This window comes from Hippopotamus amphibius, chromosome 8, assembly GCF_030028045.1.
Source record: "Hippopotamus amphibius kiboko isolate mHipAmp2 chromosome 8, mHipAmp2.hap2, whole genome shotgun sequence".
Lineage (NCBI taxonomy): Eukaryota > Metazoa > Chordata > Mammalia > Artiodactyla > Hippopotamidae > Hippopotamus > Hippopotamus amphibius.
In genome coordinates this window covers 73024733-73048704 of record NC_080193.1, presented here as the reverse complement: position 1 = coordinate 73048704, position 23972 = coordinate 73024733, and the positions used below count along the sequence as shown (strand labels likewise).

General features: G+C 39.6%; 1 protein-coding gene across 4 annotated transcripts in view; it reads right to left on the bottom strand.

Annotated features, from left to right (window-relative positions):
• IQCA1 (IQ motif containing with AAA domain 1) overlaps nucleotides 1-23972 on the bottom strand; it is a 169333-nt gene that overhangs the window by 131440 nt on the left and 13921 nt on the right. For all 4 annotated transcript variants that reach the window (XR_009055021.1, XM_057744335.1, XM_057744336.1 and 1 more), the window contains exons 4-5: nucleotides 22330-22521; nucleotides 19815-19886 (exon numbers count right to left, since the gene is read on the bottom strand). Coding sequence is in view for 3 of the 4 variants with exons in the window: in XM_057744335.1 (XP_057600318.1) it covers nucleotides 19815-19886; nucleotides 22330-22521 (264 nt within the window). In the remaining variant the exon portion in view is untranslated. The remainder of the gene's footprint in view (nucleotides 1-19814; nucleotides 19887-22329; nucleotides 22522-23972) is intronic.

Below are 23972 nucleotides of genomic sequence, written 5' to 3'. Positions count from 1 at the left end.
TAGATTTTCAGGAATTTTGCAAGCTGGTTGTTAAGCACAGTTATTTTTAAATGCCAAATTTTATAAACTTAAGATTAAATTACGTTAACAACACAAGTTACCAACACTAAAAACTCATCGCTTCATAATTATTTTTACTGGATTTTATTGTCATCTGTGCTCTTGATGTTATGATGTCTGTCGTGTCTCAATGGTGAAAATACTGTTCAATGTTGTACTTCTGTGCGTATCTTCCTGTGTTCATTCAGATCAGCGGCTTTAAGTTGGCTTTGGGAACATGTACACCATCGAAATTAGCAAATGCTACAAATGAGGGCTTGATTTACTATTGTGATTTGATTGTGTGGACTTAAGAAAGTGGGAGAGAAAATAATAATGCAGATAAACCTAAAATGTGTCTTGTCTGTGTCACTCACATTGTGAATGGCACACAAAATTGAGGAAACATTCTTCCAGCATTCAAAAACTATAATCTGATTCAGCAAAGGAATCCCCAACTTAAAAAAAAAGGATGAATGAGTGACATTCTGGGACAGATTTTGCTGTTTCACTTTCACCTTCCTCATTAATGCAAATGAAAATATCAATCAACCTTCATACTGGAATGACATTCATTTGTCCGTCGCAACCACAGGCTGACAACAGACACAAGGTTTCAGTAAAGATCAAGGAACCTGCTCTGTAAGAATCCACGGCTGTGCTGAATGAGCAGGGAAGAGAAGTGTATATTTTACTATTATTTGTAAGTTGTGTGCACATATCCTTACATCAGTGACATGGTAATAAACACAGCTCTGAATATGTATGCATATGCTTCTTTCCAGAGAGCCATGGTCAAGTATTGCCAGCACACCCCTGGGTACATCCAAGAGCAGAACCTAGTTGACTGTGACTCATCGGTCATCTGCATCCCCCCCACTGCCCACCTTCCGTGGGCCTTCCTTCCCAAAGAGGGTATGTGGGATGGGAAAAGAGTCCTCAGAATCTAGGGCAAAGCTAACTAACCGTAAAAGATTTCTGTTGAATCAGAAGCATAAACAAATTTTCCTCTTCCTGGAAAAGGGAGCAAGATAAGCCACGGCTCTGAAGTGGAAGGACAACATGGGCTGTGGGTAGCAGTGAGGCTGGGCTGGGGCAGGGAGGAAGAATTAGCGCACCTCATAATCCTCCATACAGATCAGTGGTTCTCAATCTATTTTGTGCCTCAGACACCTTTGTCAGTCTGGGGAAGCCCATGGGTTTCCTCTTAAAATAAACGTTTTCCAATGTATAAAGGTAAAATACATAGATTTATAAGGGAAACCAATTATACGGACACATAACTCTATCTGGTAATGATTAGACCGGGATTATGGGTTATTGAGGGAAAGACCACAGAGATAGAGTGCATTTTCATCACATCACATCAAGGGAACACACTATCAACATGATTTACGGCTGGCGATGCCTCCCTGGGTCACCTGGCTGAGGTAGTACCTGTCAAGTTTCCCATCGGAAGGTAAGATGACTCTCTCCATCTCCTCACTTCACAATGTCCTCCTGGGAAGGAAGTCATGGTGCACCCCCCAGTTGAGGAGTGGGAAGTTAAGATCCCTCTCCTTGAGGGTGGGGTTTCTAAAATTATTTGGGATTATGCTGCATAGAAGATTTGTCTCGTCTTCCACGTTTGTTAATCGATTCCATCTTTTACTTATATCAGCATGGACTCATGGATATTTATTTTATACTTTGGGTTATAATCCAGTACTTTATTATTTTGTTGTTCAAGTCGTCCCAGTTTTGACCGTTGGGAGCTCTTTCAGTTGTAGTTGATTCTTGTGTCACTCTGAAAAAACTCCATCATTGTGTGTATGTGTGTGGTTTTAAAAACTATTTATTTTACACACACATAATTTTAAAACTTCAAATAACTGTCTCCTCAATTGTATCATACCCTCAAATCTAGGAACACAACAATGGGGACAGATTAGTCCCTTCAATAAATAGTGTTGGGAAAACTGGATATTCACATGAAGAAGAATGAAATTGGACCCTTATCTCATACCACACACAAACATCAACTCAAAAAGGATTAAAGACTTAAACATAAGATACGAAGCTGGAAAACAACTAAAAAATAGGGAAAAGGCGTCTTATTTGTTTTAGCAACAATTTTTTAGATATGACACCAGAAGCATGGGCAACAAAAGCAAAATTAGACAAGCCTGATTATACGAAACTAAAAAGCTTCTGCACAGCAGAGGAAACAAACAACAAAAAGGAAAGGCAACCTACAGAATGGGAGAAAATATTTACAAACCATCTATCTGACAGGGGGTTAATAGAAAAAATATAAGGAACATATTCAACCTAAAAATAAGCTGCTTAAAAATGGCAAAGGAACTAACAGACATTTTTTTTTTCCCAAATAAGACATACAAATGGCCAACAGGTACATGAAAATGTGCCAACATCACTAATCATCAGGAAAATGCAAACTGAAACCACAATGAGATATCACCTCACACCTGTCCGAATGGCTAGAGAAAAGATGACAAGTGCTGGGCAAAGATGCAGAGAAACTGGAACCCCTGTGCACCGTGGGTGAGAATGTAAATTGGTGCAGCCACTATGGAGAACACTATGGAGGTTCCTCAAAAAACTAAAAACAGAACTACCCTGTGATCCAGCAATCGCACTTCTGGGTATTTATCCAAAGGAAATGAAATCAAGATCTTAAAGAGATACCTGCACCCCCCTGTTCACTGCAGCATTATTCACAATAGCCGAGGTATGGATTCAACGGAAAGCCAGAGGCTATTTTAAATCTGAAAATCCGTATCCTTTTGCTACAAGGATTTTTTGGTTACTGTTTCTTTACAATTTCCTTCCTCTGTTGCCTTGGTTCTTTCCTTCTCGGAACTTCTGCAATTTTCTTACACGTATCTCTCATCTACCTTTTTGTCATTTTGCTATTTTTTTAGGAGATTTTCCTAACTTTTTCTTTCAACTTTATTTTTTGAAGTTTCTATTATTATCTTTTAACTTTTCAACAGCACTATCTTGTTCTTTGGTTCTCCTTTTTGGGGGTGTTGTGTTCTAATTTCTGGATTCAATAATCCTCTTTTATTTCTATAAGGTTATTACTTTTAGAATTTTGTTTATGTTTTATTTTTCCCCTCTTTTTTTTCTTCCAATTTCTTTTCTGTTGGGTCTCTGTCTTTCCTAAATGACTGATGACCCTTTGTGGTTCACACTTATTTAGGAGGGAGGCTCCCAGAGCTGTTAGAAGCCGCGTAGGTGAGTTGCTGACGGCTGGGGTCAGAGCTGCTTTGCTGGAGGTGTCTGAGTATCAGTCTTTCTTTTGAGCTGGTCTGTTTCTGCAGATAGAAATCCTCCCACCTGCTCCTGAAGAGGTATAAGCCTGGCTGCCTGAGCCAAGCAGAGGGAGGGAGCTATTGTCTCACTGCTGTGAACACAAATGTTCTCTTAATCCTTCCTTTCAGAACAGCATCTCACCTCGCTCCCCACTGGGCAGAGAACAAGATAAACACATGCTCTTCCTCTACTGAGTTAACCCAAACTCACTGACACAGCTCTTTATGTTCCTTTGTTTTGAACTTTTCAGCATCAATATGTTTGAAGTTTCTTCCTTTCAACAGCATATAACTGGATATTAAAAACTCAATCTGAGAATTACAGAAAAGAGGAATTTTATTCATTTATAGAAATAAATAAAATATTTGGAGTTAATTCTGCCATCTTATGTTTTCTATCTAACACAATTTCTTGTTTCCTTTCCTACCTTTTGTTGGGTTTATGCAGTTAGCTTTGTTCACTCTTGCCATGTAGTGATTATTTTTAATCTTCTGACAGTTACTCTGAAATTTTTAACATTATAATCACCACCTACATTTCTATTTATGTCTAGAATTCATTAGTATTTTTATCGTTTCTTTAAGCAAGTCTAGGACCTCTACATGTGTTCACTTTTCTTCCCCCAAACTTTTGATATATAATCATGGATTGTGATTAATTTTTTAAATCAGTAACTATTTAAATTTAACCATTATTTTGGTTTCTCTTTTTACTCTTCTTCTTCTTTCTCCTATTCAGTTTTCATTTTGCTGAAGCATGTCCTTGAGTATAACTTTCAGACTGGATATAGTCAGCCATAAATATTCTAAGTACTTGCATTTCTAAAATGTCCTCATCGGTATCACCTCACACCAGTCAGAATGGCCATCATCAAAAAATCTAGAAACAATAAATGCTGGAGAGGGTGTGGAGGAAAGGGAACCCTCCCGCACCGTTGGTGGGAATGTAAGCTGGTACAGCCACTCTGGAAAACAGTTTGGAGGTTCCTTAAAAAACTAAAAATGGAACTACCATATGACCCACTAATTCCATACTGGGTACATACCCAGAGAAAACCATAATCCAAAAAGAAACATGTACCATAATGTTCATTGCAGCACTGTTTACAATAGCCAGGACATGGAAGCAACCTAAATGCCCATCAACAGATGAAGGGATAAAGAAGATGTGGCATATATATACAATGAAATATTACTCAGCCATAAAAAGGAATGAAATTGAACTATATGTAATGAGGTGGATAGACCTAGAGACTGTCATACAGAGCAAAGTAAGCCAGAAAGAGAAAAACAAATACCATATGCTAACTCATATATATGGAATCTAGAAAAATGGTACTGATGAACCCAGTGACAGGGCAAGAATAAAGATGCAGATGTAGGGAATGGACTTGATGACACGGGGTTGGGGGGCGGGGGGAGAAGGGGAAGCTGGGACAAAGTGAGAGAGTAGCGTAGACATAGATACGCTACCAAATGTAAAATAGATAGCTAGTGGGAAGTTGCTGTATAACAAAGGGAGATCAACTCAATGATGGGTGATGCTTTAGAGGGGCAGAACAGGGAGGGTGGGAGGGGGCTGTGGGAGGGAGGGGATATGGGGATATATGTATAAATACAGCTGATTCACTTTGGTGTACCTCAAAAACTGGTACAAGTGTGTAAAGCAATTATATTCCAATAAAGAGCTTAAAATATATATATAAAATGTCCTCATTTGGCCCCTCCCACTTGAAAGGCAGTTTAGTAGCTACCTTGGAGGATACTTCTTGTATTGGGCAGAGCTGCCAGGAACTAGCTTGTTGGAAATTTAATGATTGTTCCTTTGTAGATAAGCTTTTCTGCTTTTGTGATGCTTCATACACAGACTTTTGAAAGTTCATCAAAATGAATCTAGGTGAGGGCATTTCTTCATTCATCACAGTCTCCGTTCGGTAGGTCTATTCAATATAAAGAATTATGTCTTCTCCTCTGTAAATTTTCCTTCTGTTATTTCTTTTTCTCCATCTCTCTCCCTGCAACAAATATTAGATAAATGGTAGGGCCCCAGACTGATCCGAACTTCTCTCTTGTGTTTTCCATCTCTCCTTTACTTGCCTGCACTGTGTTACAGAAAATTTCTTTAACTTTCACAATTAATTTGGCTTTCAGTTATGTCCATTTATTATTTGGGTTTACTGAGAATTTTAGGGGGGTTATTACTGTTTTACCTTTTTGGGCATGCTTTTATTTTCCCAAAATTCTTTCTTGTTTTATATTTGCTCCTTTCTTGTTTTTAGTAGTCACTTTGTTCAGGGAAATTATTTCAGATGCAACACATCCTCAAGTATGCTAGTGAGTTATTTTTTCCACATTCATGTTTTTCCTCAAAATTCTAAAGAGCATTTAAAAAAATATGGATTCTCAGTTGCATCCTGGGGGTTAGGAGGAAGAAACTAGTAGTTTGGGAAGGTCTTCAAGTGATTCTGATAATATCCAGGTTTGAGGGAAACACTAACTGCTCTAGAAAAGGGTTTGGTAACCTACAGCCCAAGGGTCAAACCTGGCCTACCATTTATTTTTGAAAATAAAGTTTTATTGGAATGCAGCCATGCCCACTCATTTACATATTATCTATGGCAGCTTTCACACTACAATGGCCACACTGAATAGTTGGGACAGAGACCATATGGCTTGCAAAGCCTAAAATGATGATAAAGAAAAAGAAGAGGAAGAAGGAGAAGAAGGAGGGGGGATAAGGAGTAAGAAGGGGAGAAGGAGGAAAGGGAGAAGGAGAGGGAATGAGGAGGAGGGGGAGAAGGAGGAAAAGGAAGGGGATGAGGAGGAGGAGGAGGAGTTGTTTAAAAGGGGAATCAAAGAGGAAGATGCAGCTATCACTTCCTGAGCATCTACTGCACATACTCACTCGACAGAAACAATTTTTTAGCCCTTACAACAATCCCGTCAGGCAGGTATTTTTATCACATAAAGAAATGGAACTAGAGAGGCTAATGAACTGTCCCAAATTCACACAGCTGGCAAATGGTAAAGGCAGCAAACGACCCCTAGCTTATCTGATCCAAAGCCATGCTCCAGGGTTTTGGCACAGAATGCCTGGTTCACCTCTTGGCAAGGCCACCTGTGGTTCTGTGATCCTGTACAAGGCACTGGCTCCCCTCAAGCTCAGTTTCCGCCTCCCTACGACAGGGCAGCATTTGGCTGTGAGGAATGGCTGAACCCAAAGCCCACCATGGAGCCTGGCCACCTGATCGTGCTCCGGGCAGGTTCTGGTGGTTAGCATTACACCAGGGGCAGCAACATCTAAGTGGGTGAAAATCAGGAATATTAGGGGCTACTGTGTAAAAAAAGTCCCAGGGATAGGAGAAAAACATTAAAGTCCATTTCAAAATCTGCGAAACAAGTGTATGACAAAATTCAAGGCCTTATTTACCAAAGACATTAGCAAAATTATACATTTACAATCAATTATGTGAGGATAAAAGATAATCTTAAAGACTCAATACATGTTCTATACTAAAATAAGTTCCAAATGGGTAAAATAGTTAAGTGTAACAAGTACGCACATGCAAACACACACACACACAGAATCCCCCCAAAACACATATGAACCCCTAAGACTGATTTCTCTACTTGAATCCACAACTGAGATGCTGTCAGAATACAGCATCCACTTAATGATACAAAGTCAGATGGAAAAAGATGAAAAGAAAATCACACATACAGTACTTGATGAAAAAATACGCATTAGAATGTCTAACAAAATAAGCCAATTGTCTGTTTAGCGTAATGACAACATGAGAATGTACAATTTTTGATAGGGAAAAACCCCTAAAACCACTTAAGCTAGTGATCTAAATTGCATCAATATACAAGTGCTCAAAGCCATGACTTTATATTATCTATTTTGTGTCAAAATTAAGAGATAGGAATTCCCTTTAATCATTTAAAGAAGTATCCAATTCTTATAATTTTCAGGTAAAGTCTTACATTCCTAGTGTTATGAAACAGAAGTTTGTAATTCACACAGAGATTTTTATCTGACCTCTCCAATGACTACCTTAGAGCTCATTGTTTTCGTGAAGATGATCAAATGGATCTCTGCTCCAAATGACCCACATTTCTTTGTCTCTGATGAATGTGTAAAGTTGTCTGGAGTGGCAGGAGGGAGGGGATATGGGGATATGTATAAATACAGCTGATTCACTTTGTTGTACAGCAGAAACTGGCACAACAGTGTAAAGCAATTATACTCCAATAAAGAGCTTAAAAAAACAACATTGTCTTGAAGTCTTGCATTAATGTTACAATTCTTTATCAATGAATTGTATGATATTCTCCCATTACATTGTTCTTACGGTAAATCACAGCAGATTTTTTTCATAGATTTGCACATATAAACTCTTTTAGCTGGGCCTTTTCTCCTTTGAGTCCCTAAAAGTGCATTAATGAGGAGGCGACTCTGACTGGTATTCTGTCAATAGCTCTACATGAAGTGTTCAGCCAACTTCATAACACGTCCATGATCAATGAGTGACTCCCAGCCCTTATCAGATTTTTGTAATTGGCATGATACTCTGTCCCACACCTTCTTTCTCTACATTTCTTTACTGATGTTACATCCATCTTTTGAGATAGAGGTAAGGACCTGACTATCCCACTGAACAGATGAGGACACTGAGGTCCATCACTTAATGACTCTCCCAAGCCATCCTATGTGAATGAAGAAACCGGCAACAAGGTTTCTGGATTCCTCCAGGTCTGTGTTTCTTCTATTACACCATGCTGGGCTGTTAATATGTGTGTATTCATGCGTGTTTCTTGAGATAGATTTTTTCTGACAAAAATACATTTGGGGTCATTTGTAGCTTTTTTCTCTAGTTGCTTTTAAATTTAAAGGTTATAATATATTTAGGTCTTATGTTAATGAGTAGCTTTTCCTTTGGGCTAAAACATCTTTTCCTCTTTAGCAACTTTGGTCATATGGAATTCAAATTTGTTAACTCACCACATAAACAGCAACTCATTTAAAAATAAATTACGAATGTTAAAGGGAAACAGAGAACACGATAATATACTATATATGGAAATACATCAGCTGTAGAATAATGCATCTTAATGAAGGCTTCCCATGTGAATAAACCATTATATTTACAAGCTTTCCACAGTTAATGACCCAGAACTGGTTAACGAAACCTACGTTTATAGCAAGGTCCTCCGTCAGCAAAAATATACATATTAATAATTGATGTTGCTATAAAAATAGGACATAAGATGATGCTTCCTGGGTTTGTGGAGAAATAGGACTTGATGGTCCATTAACTTAAAATGCTTATCTAATGTTTGATGGGCTTTGTCTTTAAAAATCCTTGTTCAAATTAGTAATATAAAATGGACATTTGTCTGAATGACAGTCTGTTCAATTTACCAGTCACAAATACACTTGCAAATAAGTGATTTAATGCTGGCAACTTTCTGGAGGAGATCATGGTCCTGTGGGCTTTGCTTCTTCCTGGTGCTTTGTGGTCCCTGAAGGCGAGAACGGAGCAGTGATAGGAAAGGAGACAACCACCATGGCCAATGCAGAGATTAATTAGCTCTGTGTGGCCCCTGGACACAGCCTGCGCGGGCATCATCAGGAAGCGCTCAGAGCCGCCCCACCTGCCCAGCGGCTTGCATCACACGCTTCTTGCTCTAATTTTGCATGTGGAATGCCTCATGCTGTGGAGTAAACTGCCCTTTGGTTGGTCTGTTTTAAGACTGTGCATGTGCATGTGTGTTATGTTCCCCAGGTTAGAAAATTAAGCTCTTTTGTTTCACCATTTCACTTCAGAGTAATGTATCTACACTTACATATCTGTGTTTATATAAACACACCTACTCAAAAAGACAAAGCCAGCGAGAAGAAGGGGAAATAGGTTGTGCGGCAAGTCAGAGCCGATGGTGTTCTTTTGCCTTCTGCTCATACTATGGTTATGGTAAATATTTTCGGACGCCACAATTTTAGTGGGTGCAAAATGATTAAAAATAAAGCAATTTCTAGCCTGTTAAATCTAATTTCTAAAATTTTTTTAGTAGTTTTAAAGTTCACTTAATTAAGAGCTGGACTAGAACAGCATAGTTGAGCCTGTAATTGATTAGTGGTGGGAGCTAAATTTGCTACTTTTGCATCTTACCTTCTTTAAAAGTGTTTAAAAATAAACACTTTGACAGCACTCAAAGTTTGGGAGACACTATTTTAACTGGTTTACAAATATTAACTAATTTATTCCTCATAATAAATAGCCTTATGTATGAGCACCATTACTATCTTCATTTTATATATGCAGAAACGGAGGCACAGAGAGGTCAAAGAACTTGTCCAGGGTCACACAACCAGGAAGTAGCAGACTGGGGTTTTGACCTGAAGCTTGTACCTCCAGAATCTCTGCTATTACCCTCTATGCTTTGTTGTGTCTCTTCACTGATAGGTTTCTTCTGGCTTAAAATATTTTATCTGAAAGTCGCTTTTTATGGGTACTATAGATCATACTTTAAAAAAATGTACATTTGTAATTTTAATAGACATTGCTGAGCTGCCTTGCAAAGAGGTTGCAAGACTGATTTACATCCCCCCCGCCCCGCCCCCCGCCAACAGTGTACGGAGCGAGCCTTTTTTCCCACATCTTGCCAACTTTGTGATATTAACTTTTTTGATCTTGGCTAACTTAAATAGGTAAAAAATGGCAATTTAATAAGCATTTCTGAATCATGAGTGATGTGAGCATTTAAACCATGATTATAAGCCATTTCAAAAAAATAACAGTAAACACTTACCTAGTGCTTCCTGGGTGCAGTGTGTCAGACACTTTTAAATGCTTTACAGACACCAATTTCTTTAATACTTAACACACACCTTTGAGCTGGGTGCTATCAATAGCTCCATTTTGCATAAGTGGAAATCGAGGCACTTAGAAGTCAAGTCTACCACCCCAGTTCACACAGTGAGTAAATGGTGGAACCAGAATCTGAGCCCAGGCAGGCTGGCTCCAGAGTTCATGGCCTTAGCCATTCTTCTACGCTGCATTAAAGGACTTTGTAATGGCCCTAATCTAAGATAGAAGCAAACGTCCTGCCCTAGAGTAGGGATAAAAGAACCCTGGGATCAGATGACAAAAGGAAGAGAATTGTTTTCCTCATTGAGTTTCTGATGACCTGGGGACCTGGGGCAAGAATAAAGCAGAATAAGAATAACAACAAATACTTCCCAGAAATAAACCCACGCAAATATGGTCAGTTAATCTCAATAAAGGGGGCACAAATATACAATGGAGAAAAGACAGTCTCTTCAATAAATGGTGGTGGGAAAACTGGACAGCTACATGCAAAAGAGTGAAATTGGACCCCTATCTCACACCATATACAAGAATAAATTCAAAATGGATTAAAAGCTTCAATGTAAGGCCTGAAAGCATAAAACCAGAAAACGTAGGCAGTAAACTCTTTGACGTCAGTATGAATGATATTACAAGGGTGAGTCAAAAATTATTCACAATCTGGCTGTAGAACTTACTTTAATTAACTTTTAGAAAAGACAAATATATCATTTTTTGACATCATCTCCTTGCTTTTCAATACACTTTGTCCATCTGTCAACAAGCTTTCGTATGCCCTTATTAAAAAGTCTTTTAGGCTGAGCTGCGAGCCATGAATGCACTGCTGTCTGTATTTCTTCATCAGAAGTGAATCTTCATCCTCATAGGGCTGCTTTCAGGGGGCCAAACAGGTGAAAGTCCGATGGAGCAAGATCAGGACTATAGGGAGGATGTTTTGACACCTCAAAACGAAGTTTTTGCAGAGTGTCGACAGTGTGGACAGAAGTGTGCAGACGTATGTTGTCATGCAAGATCACAACGCCCTTGGATAGCAGTACTTTGCGTTTAATCCGAAGTTTAGGCTTCAGCTCTTCAATAAGCATCTCACTGTAACAAGCACTGTTGATTGTTGAACCTTTTTCCTGATAATGTTCCAATACTGGCCCTTGAGAATCCCAGAAAACTGTAAGCATCAATTTTCCAGCTGATGGTTGACTTTTGAACTTTTTCTTGGTGGGCGATTGAGGATGTTTCCATTCCATACTTGGCATTTACTCTCAGGCTTCCAGTGATGAATCCATGTCTCGTCACCAATAATGTTTCTCCTTAAGCGACTTTCACTTTCCTTAGGGTTTCGGTCCAAATTTTGTTTGCAGATATCCAAATGGTTCTGTTTATGCTCTTCTGTGAGTTGATTCAGTACCCATCTCACACAAACTTTTTGAAACCTAAGTCTGTCATGGATTACTTCGTTTTGAGGTGTTAAAGCATCCTCCCTATTGTCCTAATCTTGCTCCATGGGACATTCACCTGTTTCGTCCCCTGAAAGCAGTCCTACAAGGATGAAATTCACTCCTATGAAGAAGTGCAGACAGCAGTGCATTCATGGCTCGCATCTCAGCCTAAGACGCTTTTTAATGAGGGAATATGAAAGCTTATTGACAGATGGACAAAGTGTACTGAAAAGCAAGGAGATGATGTCAAAAAATGATATATTTGTCTTTTCTAAAAGTTAATTAAAGTAAGTTCTACAGCCAGAGTGTGGATAATTTTTGACTCACCCTCATATTTTGTATTTGGCTCTGCAGGCAAGGGCAACAAAAGCGAAAACAAACAAATGGGACTACATGCTTTTGCACAGCAAAGGAAACTATCAACAAAACTAAAAGGCCACCTACTAAATAGGAGAAAATGTTTGCAACTTATGTATCTAATAAAGGGTTAATATCTAAAATATATAAAGAACTTACACAATCTAATGTCAAAAAACAAACAGCCCAATTAAAAAATGAGCAGATGACATGAACAGGCCTTCTTCCAAAGAAGACATACAGACGGCCAACAGAGACACACAAAAAGATGCTCAACATCACTAATCGTCAGGGAAACACAAACCAAAACCACAATGAGATGCCACCTCACACCTGTCAGACTGGCAATTATCAAAAAGACAAAAAAAAAAAATAACAAGTGTTGTTGAGGATATGGAGGGTATGTACACTGCTGGGATGGAAATTGGTGCAGCCACTGTGGAAAACAGTGTGGAAATTCCTCAAAAAATAAAAATAGAACTACCATATAATCCAGTAATCCCACTTCTGGGTATTTATCGGGAAGAAAACAAAAACACTTACTGGAAGAGACACATGTTCACTGAAGCATTATTTATGATAGCTGATATACAGAAGCAACCTAAATGTCCATCCATAGATGAATGATTAAAGAAGATGAATAAATGAATGAATATATATGTATGTATATATAAAATACACATATACACAATGGAATACAATTTAGCCATAAAAAAGAATGAAATCCTGCCATTTGTGGCAACATGGATGGGCCTGGAGAGTATTATGCTAGGTGAAATAAGTCAGACAGACAAAGACAAATACCATATGATTTCACTTACATGTGGAATTTAAAAATCAAAATACATGAACATCAAACCAAAACAGAAACAGACTCATTGTTACAGAGAATAAAGTGGCAGTTGCCAGAGGGGAGAGGGACTGGGGGGTGGGAGCCAGGAGAAACAGGTGAAAGGGATTATAAAATAAATAAGCCACAGCAGTGAAATGCACAACATAGTTAATATAGTCAATAATATTGCAATAACTCTGTGTGGTGACCATTTCAAAATGTATATAAATGTCAAATCAATACGATGTACACCTGAAACTAATATGATCCTGCATGTCAATTATACTTCATTTAAAAATACTTAAAATCAAACTAAAAGTTCCCAGTTAACTAGACTGTAAAATTTCATTTAACAGAAAAGAACACGATGAGTCTTCTTTTCTCCCCAAAGCCTCTTGAGGTGGACTTTTGAATCATAAAGATTATTCAGGGTGTCCTCCTTGGACTCTTGATTCCCGTGCTCTGCCTGTATCAGGATCACTGCTTTTCCTGGTTTGCAAACATTTTCCTGGTGCAACACACGCAGTGTACAAGGTAGGCAGCACCCGCTGCCCTAGGGATCTCCCAAATTCTCCCTCTGCAGCTGCATAAGACTCGGACCCTGTGGGCTGTTCCAATGGCACTGCTTTTCCAGATCATACTTTTAACAGATTAATTTCAAGTTCATAAATTTGAGTGAGACAGACTGGGACATGGGACCCTTTGCTGCAGTGCTTGCACCTGGACAACAAAACACAAAGAAACTTGAAGGGACTAAAAATAACTGTGTACGTGCACAGTTGAGGCCAATCATGAACAAGATACATAAAGACCAAAAACCCTACTGCCACTTCTGAGGAGCCTGGAGCAAAAGCGGGGTGTTGGGAGCAAACCCAGGGCACTGCACATGCCCCCTGCACACCACACCACCAAAGGGGTGGGCAAACCACCTAAGCCACCTCTCCAGCCAGATCCCTGGACACACCCCTACCCTCACCTCATGTAAGGAACCAGCTCGCCTCCACTCGGGAAGTGAGCAAGGGCACTGTTCCTTGTTTTCACTCCCTCCTGCTGCAGCAGGGGCTCCAATAAAGCTTTGCCTGAATTTCTTCTGGCCTCTTATCAATTTCTGTTGATTAAGGAGGCCAAGAACCCTGGTTGGTAACATGAGCAGCAAATAACAAGGGCCAAGCTAGTTTATATTTTTAAATCAGTGGCAGGCATAGGTTAGGCAACGACTTATTTTGAAATATTTTGTTTTGTTACATAGAAAAGTTATGACACGTCTTGATAGTTTTCCTTTGTACAAAATCATTCAGTTATTATGACAAAGTAATGTTATTTTCCAACATGATGAATATCAGCCAGTGTTCCTTGAAGGCAATCTGCCAAAGCTCTAGGCTGTGTCCAGAGCCCTTCTAACAGTGCTGTGGAACAGGCGGCACTCTCCTGCCCTTCAGAAGGAGAAACTGAGGCTCAGAGGGAGGGTGAGTGAGTGGCTCAAAGTGTCCTCACCCCTGACCCACGTGACCCACCCCTGCCCTCACCCCTGGCCAGACGCCTGCCTCTTCATCCACCTGGCAGAGCAACCTCTCAAAGCCCAAGGGGAGACGCGTACTCATTTCTAAGATGCTGCCGTCCCCAGACACTTAGGGAACAGCTTTTATTGCATTTAAAAAGTAAAATAAAACTAAAACAAAGCAAAATAAACCCCCACAAATCATGGCAAATCTGTTTTTTAATACATTTATTTCTAGAAAAAACCAAAGGTCATTTGAAGTCAAATATAATGAATAATGCACAGCACCAAGCTGGATGCCATGATTTGGGGTTGAAACCAAAGTGTGATTGTAAAGACGGTTTCATTTTGATCCTTCTCTCCTTTTGGCTTTGACAGCAGTTCCCAAAGAGGAGTCCAGGAGCCCTGAGGGCCCCAGACCAAGGGGAGCCTTGGGAGGGAGCTGCCTTTTGGGAGCCTTCCCTGGGCACCCAAGCTCCTACCTGGGGTTATTTGTTAATAAGAAATGCCTAATTTATTGACCAAAAAATCATCTATAATGTAGCTTGTTTCATGTTAGAATTTGAAAGTGAGTAGGGTTTTATGGTGTTTTGAGGATTTAGCTGATACATTTCAAAGTGACAGTTCTTCCTCTTTAATAAGTGTCCCCTAGTGTTCTTTATTATAATGCAAACATTGATAGCTTCAGGGTAACATAAAATACACCATGGTCATGGCTGTAGGACACATTATTTCAAAGGATCCACAGAATAAAATGTATTACATTCATTAAGTTTCCTCCTTGATCCACTCCATTGGCTCTGCCAATTAAAATAACTGCGCATGAATTTTCAGAGTGCTATTTATTTTCCTTTGTAGATTTTAGAATATAAATATTTAAAATGGCAATATCAAAAAATAATTTATGTGACAACGGTAAGGGCAACATTTGGTCAGGAACTGAGGACATAATGATGTCTTTTGCTCTAATTCTGGTTTCAGTTACTAAATAGTCACCCCTGGAAATCTGCCAAACTTCCCACAAAGATACAAATGCTGTTTTGATCAGAGAAGTCAATGGTTTATATATTGACATGTAACAAAATCAAATAATGGAAAAATGAACTTTTAAAATGAGTAGACACTATCTTAATTAGTGATATAGTGGAAAATACATTTAATTGAAAACATTCCCAGGATTTGGGGTAATGGATTTTTATGGTTATCAGCCAGCGAACAGAAGATACCATTCTTTTAAAAATTGAATCCATATATTTCTCAATGGTGTAAAATTTCACAGAACATGTAATACCAAGAGAAGACATGCTTGGGAAAAAAGCAAACTGGAGAAAGTCGCCTTTAATACAAAACAGACAAGTTGTCCTCTTTTTACTATCCAAACTCTGTATAGCTGAAAAATTAAAAAGGACTTCTTTTATTTGAGCTGAGCAGATACAAATGACAAAGTAAAATGGAAAAATTACAGTAAAAAACATTAATTCCATCTTTATGTGGTATCAGTGTAAGCCATTAAAACTTTAGGATAAAAAAATAGCATCTGGCCATTCGCTAAGTTTCTGGTGTGTTACGCATGGAAGGTATTCAGTAAATGTCGGCTGAGTTAAACTAAATGGAAATGGCTGAGTCAAAACTGCTTCTTACATAAAATTTCACATTACATTTAGATTATCTTAGATTGAATCTTCTGACTGCTAGTTTAATTTTTAAAGTAGAAAATTGGAGATAACCACTGTTTTTATCATTTCGGCTTGTATCTGTGTGTCTCTAATGGGTAGAACAGAGAAACAATCTTGTATCATAACCTGCCCTCCTATGTACGTACACCAAACAATTTGGAGATCTGAAAAGAAAAAATTGAAAATATTCTATGGCCATGTGCTTTTATTTTTAAATATGTGCCTTTTCTTCCAGTTAATGCAGTAGAATTTAAACATTTTGGAAAATATGATTGAAACAAAAAACTTGCAAAGTTCTGATATGAAAAAAGGAGCACGATATAAACTTTCATGTGTGTGTATATTTAGTTGAAATCATATTTATATGTATAATTCTAAATGCTGTATTTTCACTCTGAGCATTTTCACATTAAAAATGAGTCATATTTTTTCAGTGGTGACATATCACTACTTTAATGTAGGTCCACCATAAATCATTTAACTTCATTCCTACTCTACAAGACTAGGATTGTTTACTTCCAATTTTTCATTATTAAAAGCTACACTGTAGCAAACATCTAAGCAAATAAACCTTTATTTCTGATGATTTCCTTAAGCTAGAACTAGAACTCGGGGTGGTGAGGGGGAAGGATATATTTAAATGATTGCGTTGCTTCTTTCAGAAAAGCTGAATCAATTTAACTCATGTATGAGAATAAGCATCTCAACACACTCTTGTCAATAATTATTACTCGACCTTACATCTAGGTCTTAAATCCATTTTAAGTTTATTTTTGTGTATGGTGTTAGAGGATGTTCTAATTTCATTCTTTTCCGTGTAGCTGTCCAGTTTTCCCAGCACCACTTATTGAAGAGACTGTCTTTTCTCACTGTATATTCTTGCTTCCTTTGTGTTTTTTTTTTTTTTTTTTAAATTAATTTATTTGGCTGCGCCAGGTCTTTAGTTGTGGCATGTGGGATCTTCAGTGCTGTGTGCAGGCTCTTAGTCATGGCATGTGAGATCTAGTTCCCTGACCAGGGATTGAACCTGGGCTCCCTGCATTGGGAGCATGGAGTCTTAACCACTGGATCATCAGGGAAGTCCTTATTCTTGCCTTCTTTTTTGTAGATTAATTGACCGTAGGTGAGTGGGTTTATTTCTGGGCTTTCTATCCTGTTCCACTGATCTACGTCTGTTTTTGTGCCAGTATTATACTGTTTTGATTACTGTAGCTTTGTAGTATAGTCTGAAGTCAGGGAGTCTGATTCCTCTAGCTCCTTTCTGCTTTCTCAGGATTGCTTTGGCTATTAAATGTCTTTTGTGTTTCCATACAAATTAAAATTTTTTTTTTCTATTTCTGTGAAAAATGCCATTGGATATTTGACAGGGATTGCACTGAATCTATAGATTGCCTTGGTTATTTTGCCTCAACAACATTGATTCTTCCAATATAATTATAACTTGAAAAAACCTTTCCCCCCCAATAAGACAGATACAACTTGCCTTCTATCACCAGTTCTAACATACATATATTTTTCACAGTTTAACCTATCTGAAATGAAGGATGGATGTGCATTATAATAAGGAATGTGTTTGGTTTATTTTCCCAAATGTTTTCTTTCATTTTCAATCATGATGTATCTTATAATGAATAATATCTTGGATTCAATGAAATACAGTATCTCACTTCATTTTTTTTTTAATTTTATTTTTTTACTTTTTAAGTTTTTTTTATTTTTTTTAAGAACGTTTATTGAGATACAGTTAACATACACATTTCATTTTTAACTTGTATTTTTTGCCCATTAGTGAATAGTCATGATTCGTATAGAACCATCTCAGTATATATCTCCATGTCTCAGTGAACAAAAAAAGATTTTTAAATTGTGGTGAAAAACACACAGCATAAAATTTATCATCTTAGCCATTTGCAAGTATACTATTCAGTAGTGTTGAGCATGTTCACATTGTTGTACAACAGATTTGGAGAACTTTTTTTATTTTGCAAACTGAAACTTGATACCCATTGAACAACTGCTCGCTGCCCCTCCCCCAGCCCCCAGCAACCACCCTTCTACTTTCTGTTTCTATGAGTTTGGCAACTTTAGATACCTCATAAAGATGGAATCACAAAGCATGTGTATTTTTGTGACTGGTTTGTCTCACTTAGCATAATGTCCTCAAAGTTCATCCATGCTGTAGCATGTGTCAAGATTTCCCTCTTTTTATGGCTGAATACTATTCCACCCAGCACAGTTTTGAAATCACAAAGATCTGTAACAACTGCAGGGACTCACCTATTTGATTTTCATGACACCTCATCAGCAAAGAAATAAAAGATGGGCTGGGGTCCTGGGGGTTTTCAATTCCAAAAATAAATGTTGACTTGTTTTTGAAAGTCGACGATTAAAGGGAAACCAAGAACGCAAGTGATGAAATCAGGGTACTTCTTGAGTCTTATATGCCACTCTGGAGTGAGTCACCTATGTTTTAAGACAATAAACCCTGGACATCACAATTTAGATTTTGCACACAGGTGTGGTGAGTGCATGCCCCTTTACCAGGGGAAGATGCTCTTCTAGGTGTCTGCACCATGGAGATGAATCCCTTCCTCAAACCAAATAATTCCTTTTTTCCATTTGGTGCTGACAACAGAGGTGATGCACAGAGGCCGAAGGGCAGGTGCAGCAGTCAGGATGCAGGGCTGGAGAAAACTGTATGCTATTCTAAAACGATTTACTATTGCATCTGGCATTTAGAACAGGCCATTATAAAAGTGATGCAAGAGCAGAGAGTGAGTTCTGGGATCAACTGTAAACATGACCATTTAAATTTTCTTTTCTGAGAAAATTTTTTAGGATTTAAAGTAAATGAAAAGATCTTAATGATAATATTATATACAGAAAAAACAGCATTTGGTCCCACATTCAGAGTATTGCTCTATAACTTTCACCACTTTTGTCTTAAAAAACATAGGGTGGACCCTATGGCTCGCTGATAACCACTGGAATAGGGCAAAGGTGACACACACCACTTTCCTAATCATTTGCATGGGACTGTAAGCAGCCCACCCCTGACCCCCGCCACGAGCTCTGATGAAGCAAGTTGCCACATGGAGGGTCCACCTGGCAAGGGTCTGAGGGCTACGTCCAGCTAACAACTGGCAAAAAACCAGGGTGTTCAGTCTGGCAGCCCACCAGGAACTCAACCTGGCCCACAACCACACAACCGTGGAAGCAGATCCTTCCGCAGTTGAGCTTCAGATGAGACCCAATCCCCAGCCCAGCCGGCACCCTGACTACTGCCTGTGAGCCCCTGAGCAGAAGATTCAGTCAAGCCCAGACTCCTGACCCACAGAAACTGAGGTAACACATGTGTGTTGTTGAAGCTGCTAAGTTTGTGGCAATAACTAAGTAATATACCCTTTCAACTCTGATTCCGTGATCACCATGGAGATCACTCAAAAGAAGGCTGCTATATCAGGGAAAACCCATTCTCATGACCATGGATACTAACAGATATTAACAAAGTGCAGGGCACAGCTGCTATTGGTGAGCAGCTCACAGCCTGTCCCATCTTTGGAGCAGCCTGTGTTTTCTAACAGACGTGTAAACAGACACGACCCTGCCGTCTCTGGATCCCCCAGGGCGGGCTTCTAGATAATACAGGTGATTCCATTCACTTAAGTTACCGGTCATGTATTTTGCTTTCCTTTCTTCTCTCAAAAACTCTCTAAGGAAGACACAAGTCTTACAGATTCTATTGTCTTTAAGAAAACCAGATGCTGATCTTGTGTGTAAGAAAACTTACCATACCCAGGAATATCATCTCCTCTTCTCTCTCTCTTTCGGTTCTCTTGCACTGATGGAAACCTCGCCAAACCTAAAAACAAATAAATGGTTACTTGTTTAATACATAAAAAATAAAGAAAATGTGGTCATACTGTTTCTCCCACGTCATCTGCACATCCCAAATGATGTAATGATTATGGGGTCAAGGTTGTGCACGTGTGTGTTGATGGAGTCCTTTTTCTTCTGTGATCACAGGCAAATTTTTAAAGAAAGAACGAATCACAGAAGTGGCCTAAATCACTGTTTGAGGAGCCAACTGTGGAGCGTGATGAGGACCCTTGTCCTAGCACCGCCCCCCCCCACCCCCCACTGAACAAAAGGTACGAGGTGCAGTTCTGCCCACCCAAGGGACAAAACAGGATCCACTCTTATCCAAGACCCTGGTAGCAACTGCAGGGTCCACCGCTGACCCAGCAACAGCCTCACACTTGTTAGGATGGCTGTTATCAAACAGACAAGAGATAACAAATGTCAGTGAGGATGTGGAGAAAGGGAACCCTCCCGTACTGTTGGTGGGAACGTAACTGGGTGCAGCCACTGTGGAAAACAGTATGCAGGGTCCTCAAAAAATTAAAAATAGAACTACCATTTGATCCATAAATTCCACTCCTGGATGCTTATGCGAAGAAAAGGAAAACAGTAATTTGAAAAGACACATGCACCCTTACGTTCACTGCAGTGTTATTCACAGTAGCCAAGACACGCAAACAACCTCAGTGTCTGCTGATGGATGAGTGGATAAAGAAAATGTGGTGCAGACAAACAATGGAGTATTATTCAGCTACGAAAAGAAGGAAATCCTGCCATTTGTGACAGCATGGATGAATTTTGAGGGCATTATGCTAAGACAAATAAGTCACAGAGAGAAAGACAAATGCTTCATGGTTTCACTTATATGTGGAATCTAAAAATATCGAATGTATAGAAACAGAGAGTAGCTTTGGTGGCCCCCAGGGGCTGGGTGGGTGAAGGAAATGGGGGAAGGTGGTCAAAGGACACAAACGTCCAGTTACAAGAAGAATACGTTCTAGGGGTATAATGTACGGCATGGTGACTGTAGTTAACAATACTGTGTTTTATACTTGCAAACTTTCGAAGAGAGTTGACCTTACATGCTCTCACTCTAAGAAAATAATGGCAATTATGTGAGGTGATAAGATGTGTTAAGTAGCCTTACGGTGGTCATCATTTTGAAATACACACATATATCAAATCATGACATCGTACATCCTAAAGGTACACAATGTTATATGTCAAATATATCTCAATAAAGCTGGAGAACACAAAGAAATAGTCTATAGTTTTTGTTAGTGAGATTCCTCTACCTGTACTTCTTTAAGAGAGACTTCTAGATTGCAGGAGTGTGGGGCTAGATCTAAGGGTGGCACTTCATGGTTTTAAAAGAAAAACCTTTTTACATGTTTCCAGTGTAACATGGAGAAATATAACACAGTAACATCCAAGAATTGTACAACTCAAGCTTTGAACTCAGATGCTCATTTAAAACTTTATATCCCATAGAGAACAGACTTGTGGCTGCCAAGGGGGAGGGGGTTGGGGGAGGGAAAGATTGGGAGTAGCAGATGCAGACTATTATATATATGAGGGATAAACAACAAGGTCCTACTGTGCAGCACAGGGAACTATACTCCCTCTCCTGTGATGAACCATAAGATATATGTGTGTATAACTGACTCACTTTGCTGTACGGTAGAAATGAACACAACATTGTAAATCAACTCTACTTCAATAAAATGAATGAAAAATAACCTTTACATCCCCACAGAAACTGAAAATAGTCTTTATCTGTCTCTCCCAGCAACTCCTCCCCCCTCTTCAAACACAATTAGGGACAAGAGTCGTGATCTTCTGGCTCTATCTCATGTCCTCATACTTACTTTCTCTCTAGCCTAATTCTAATTTGTGTCATGTTGCCATCTTCTGCATTTTCCCATGAGCAACCTTAGTCACCATTTGAAAAAAGATGGGGTATAAATCGAGGTGGTCAGCTGACAAAGGGAAGGAACTTTCCAGGGCCCCCTCTGAAGGACCACCCGTGTGCTGGTTATTAGCGGTGGTCACTGGAGCTTCCGCGAATGGCACACAGTTCTGCGAGCTCCCAGGCATTAACCTTGCTCCCCTTCTGTAATTACATGTCTGTGTGTAAATGTATTTTTAAAAATTCAGTGAGGACTTAAAGAGCAACATTCTTTCCAAAAGTTATCGATGATCTTTAAAAATATTCAATAAAATGTCTGAGTTTCATACCTATTTATAATAAAATTTAAAACATGACCAAGCTTGCTTAACAGTCCCCCCCGGGAAAGATAATCAGTCCTTCTGGAACTTAGTCCAGTTCTACTAAAGGTGAGACTTGGGAATTTTGAGTTTTGGAGCTCACTCCTGTCCCTGGTCTGCATGTCCAGCTGCGTCAAGACACCTTGCCCCCAAGTCCAAGAGCGCCCCATTCACACCTTCTGGATACGCAGCACAGCAGCCCCCACGTCCGCCACTTTCTCGCTGAGTAACCTGGCCTGCTTTGCTCTGTATTCTTGAAGATAGATTTGCTTCATGAACATGGCTCTGAGGCGCCCTTGCCGTGCCCGCTCGGCGACCTGGATTAGTTTAACAGCCTCTTCTAGGGGGATAGGCTTTACAGAGTATTTCTGCAAAAACATTTAAGATAAATCAATACTTAAACACTTTCATGACATCAATTGATTCCAGAAACATCACACGCTAACACCACCCTGCTAAGTCTCCAAACTGTTGATAAGAGAGTATGATAGCCATTCAATACGAATCATTTTTTCCCATGAACTACATATATTCTGATAGCATGCCATGTTCACACTGTGGGCCCACATTTAAGGATCCCTTAAGCTTTTCTTTACCATTTTAAACAAAATACTAAGTAGCTCCACAATGTTTTAAGTTGGCAGCAAACTACACGTGGAATGCCAAGAAAACAGATTGAAATCAACTTGAAATTGCTATCAGTTTCATTAACTTAAAGTACAAACGTATAAATTAAATACACATCTACTATGAGACTTTAAACTGTGAAATAGAGATGAGGTCAAATGCTGGCTTTAGAATCAATTACAGAATGATCTAATGACTATGACTAATATTAGAATCATTTTAGGAGTATTTAACTTTATATTGGAAATGTCTGCCAGAACCTACACATTTGCATGCTAAAACATCTGAAGGTGATAGGTACTAGTGGGACTGAGAAAATCAGGCTCATGCAGTAGGATGTTATCTTTGGAGATCTCAGGCGGGGTGTGTTTAGGCAAAGTCAGGTGAGGGGCATTGGGGTTTTCAGAGGAGAGGGATGAGAGCAAGGCTGCTGGGGGTGTCCCGGGTCCTGCATGAGCTTAGGCATGAGGCCCTCTGTTGTCCCTGGAGGGAGAGAGAAACTGTGGACCTGGCCTGGCTTCACCCCAGCCTCCTGCGTGGATAGAGGCAGAAGGGGAGAGGTTGTTTGAATCTGAAAAACACCCAATCACGGGCTGAGTCCTTCTCTGGGCCTCAGAGGGCAGTGGCAGCCACCCCATAAGTGTATGGGGCAGGACACTGCGGGCGCGGGGAGAGGTGCTCCAATCCTGGGCCACAGTTTCCCAGGGTGGTCACGTCTCTGTGTGATGGGGGAGGGGCAGGGGGCAGGGGGGGATGCAGAGAAAGGAGCAAGAAGGGGAAGGACGGGCCATTTACTGAGGACCGACAAATACATTCTCATCCAATTCCCAAAGTAACTGCCAACACAGGTATTATTGTGACCACTTAAGACTTAAGAAGACTGAGGCTGAAAAGAGTAAAATAATTTACGCAGTTCCCACGATTAGTAAGGAGCAGAGCCCACTGGAACTCAGACATACTGGGGACAAAGAACTGGGCTAGAGCACCCACTGGGTTCTGCCCTTGACCTTCCAGGGGAGTCTCTAAGGATCTCCCCCCCTTTCCCCAGAGACAGTCCACTCCAGGTGATCTAAGTGCCACTCAACTTGAAGTTACAAGAGGTCAACTGGCATTTTCGGAAAGCGTCATAATTCTTTAGCTCCTGGTTATCTCAGCTTTTAAATATTTTATATGAACAACATTCGGCTTCTGA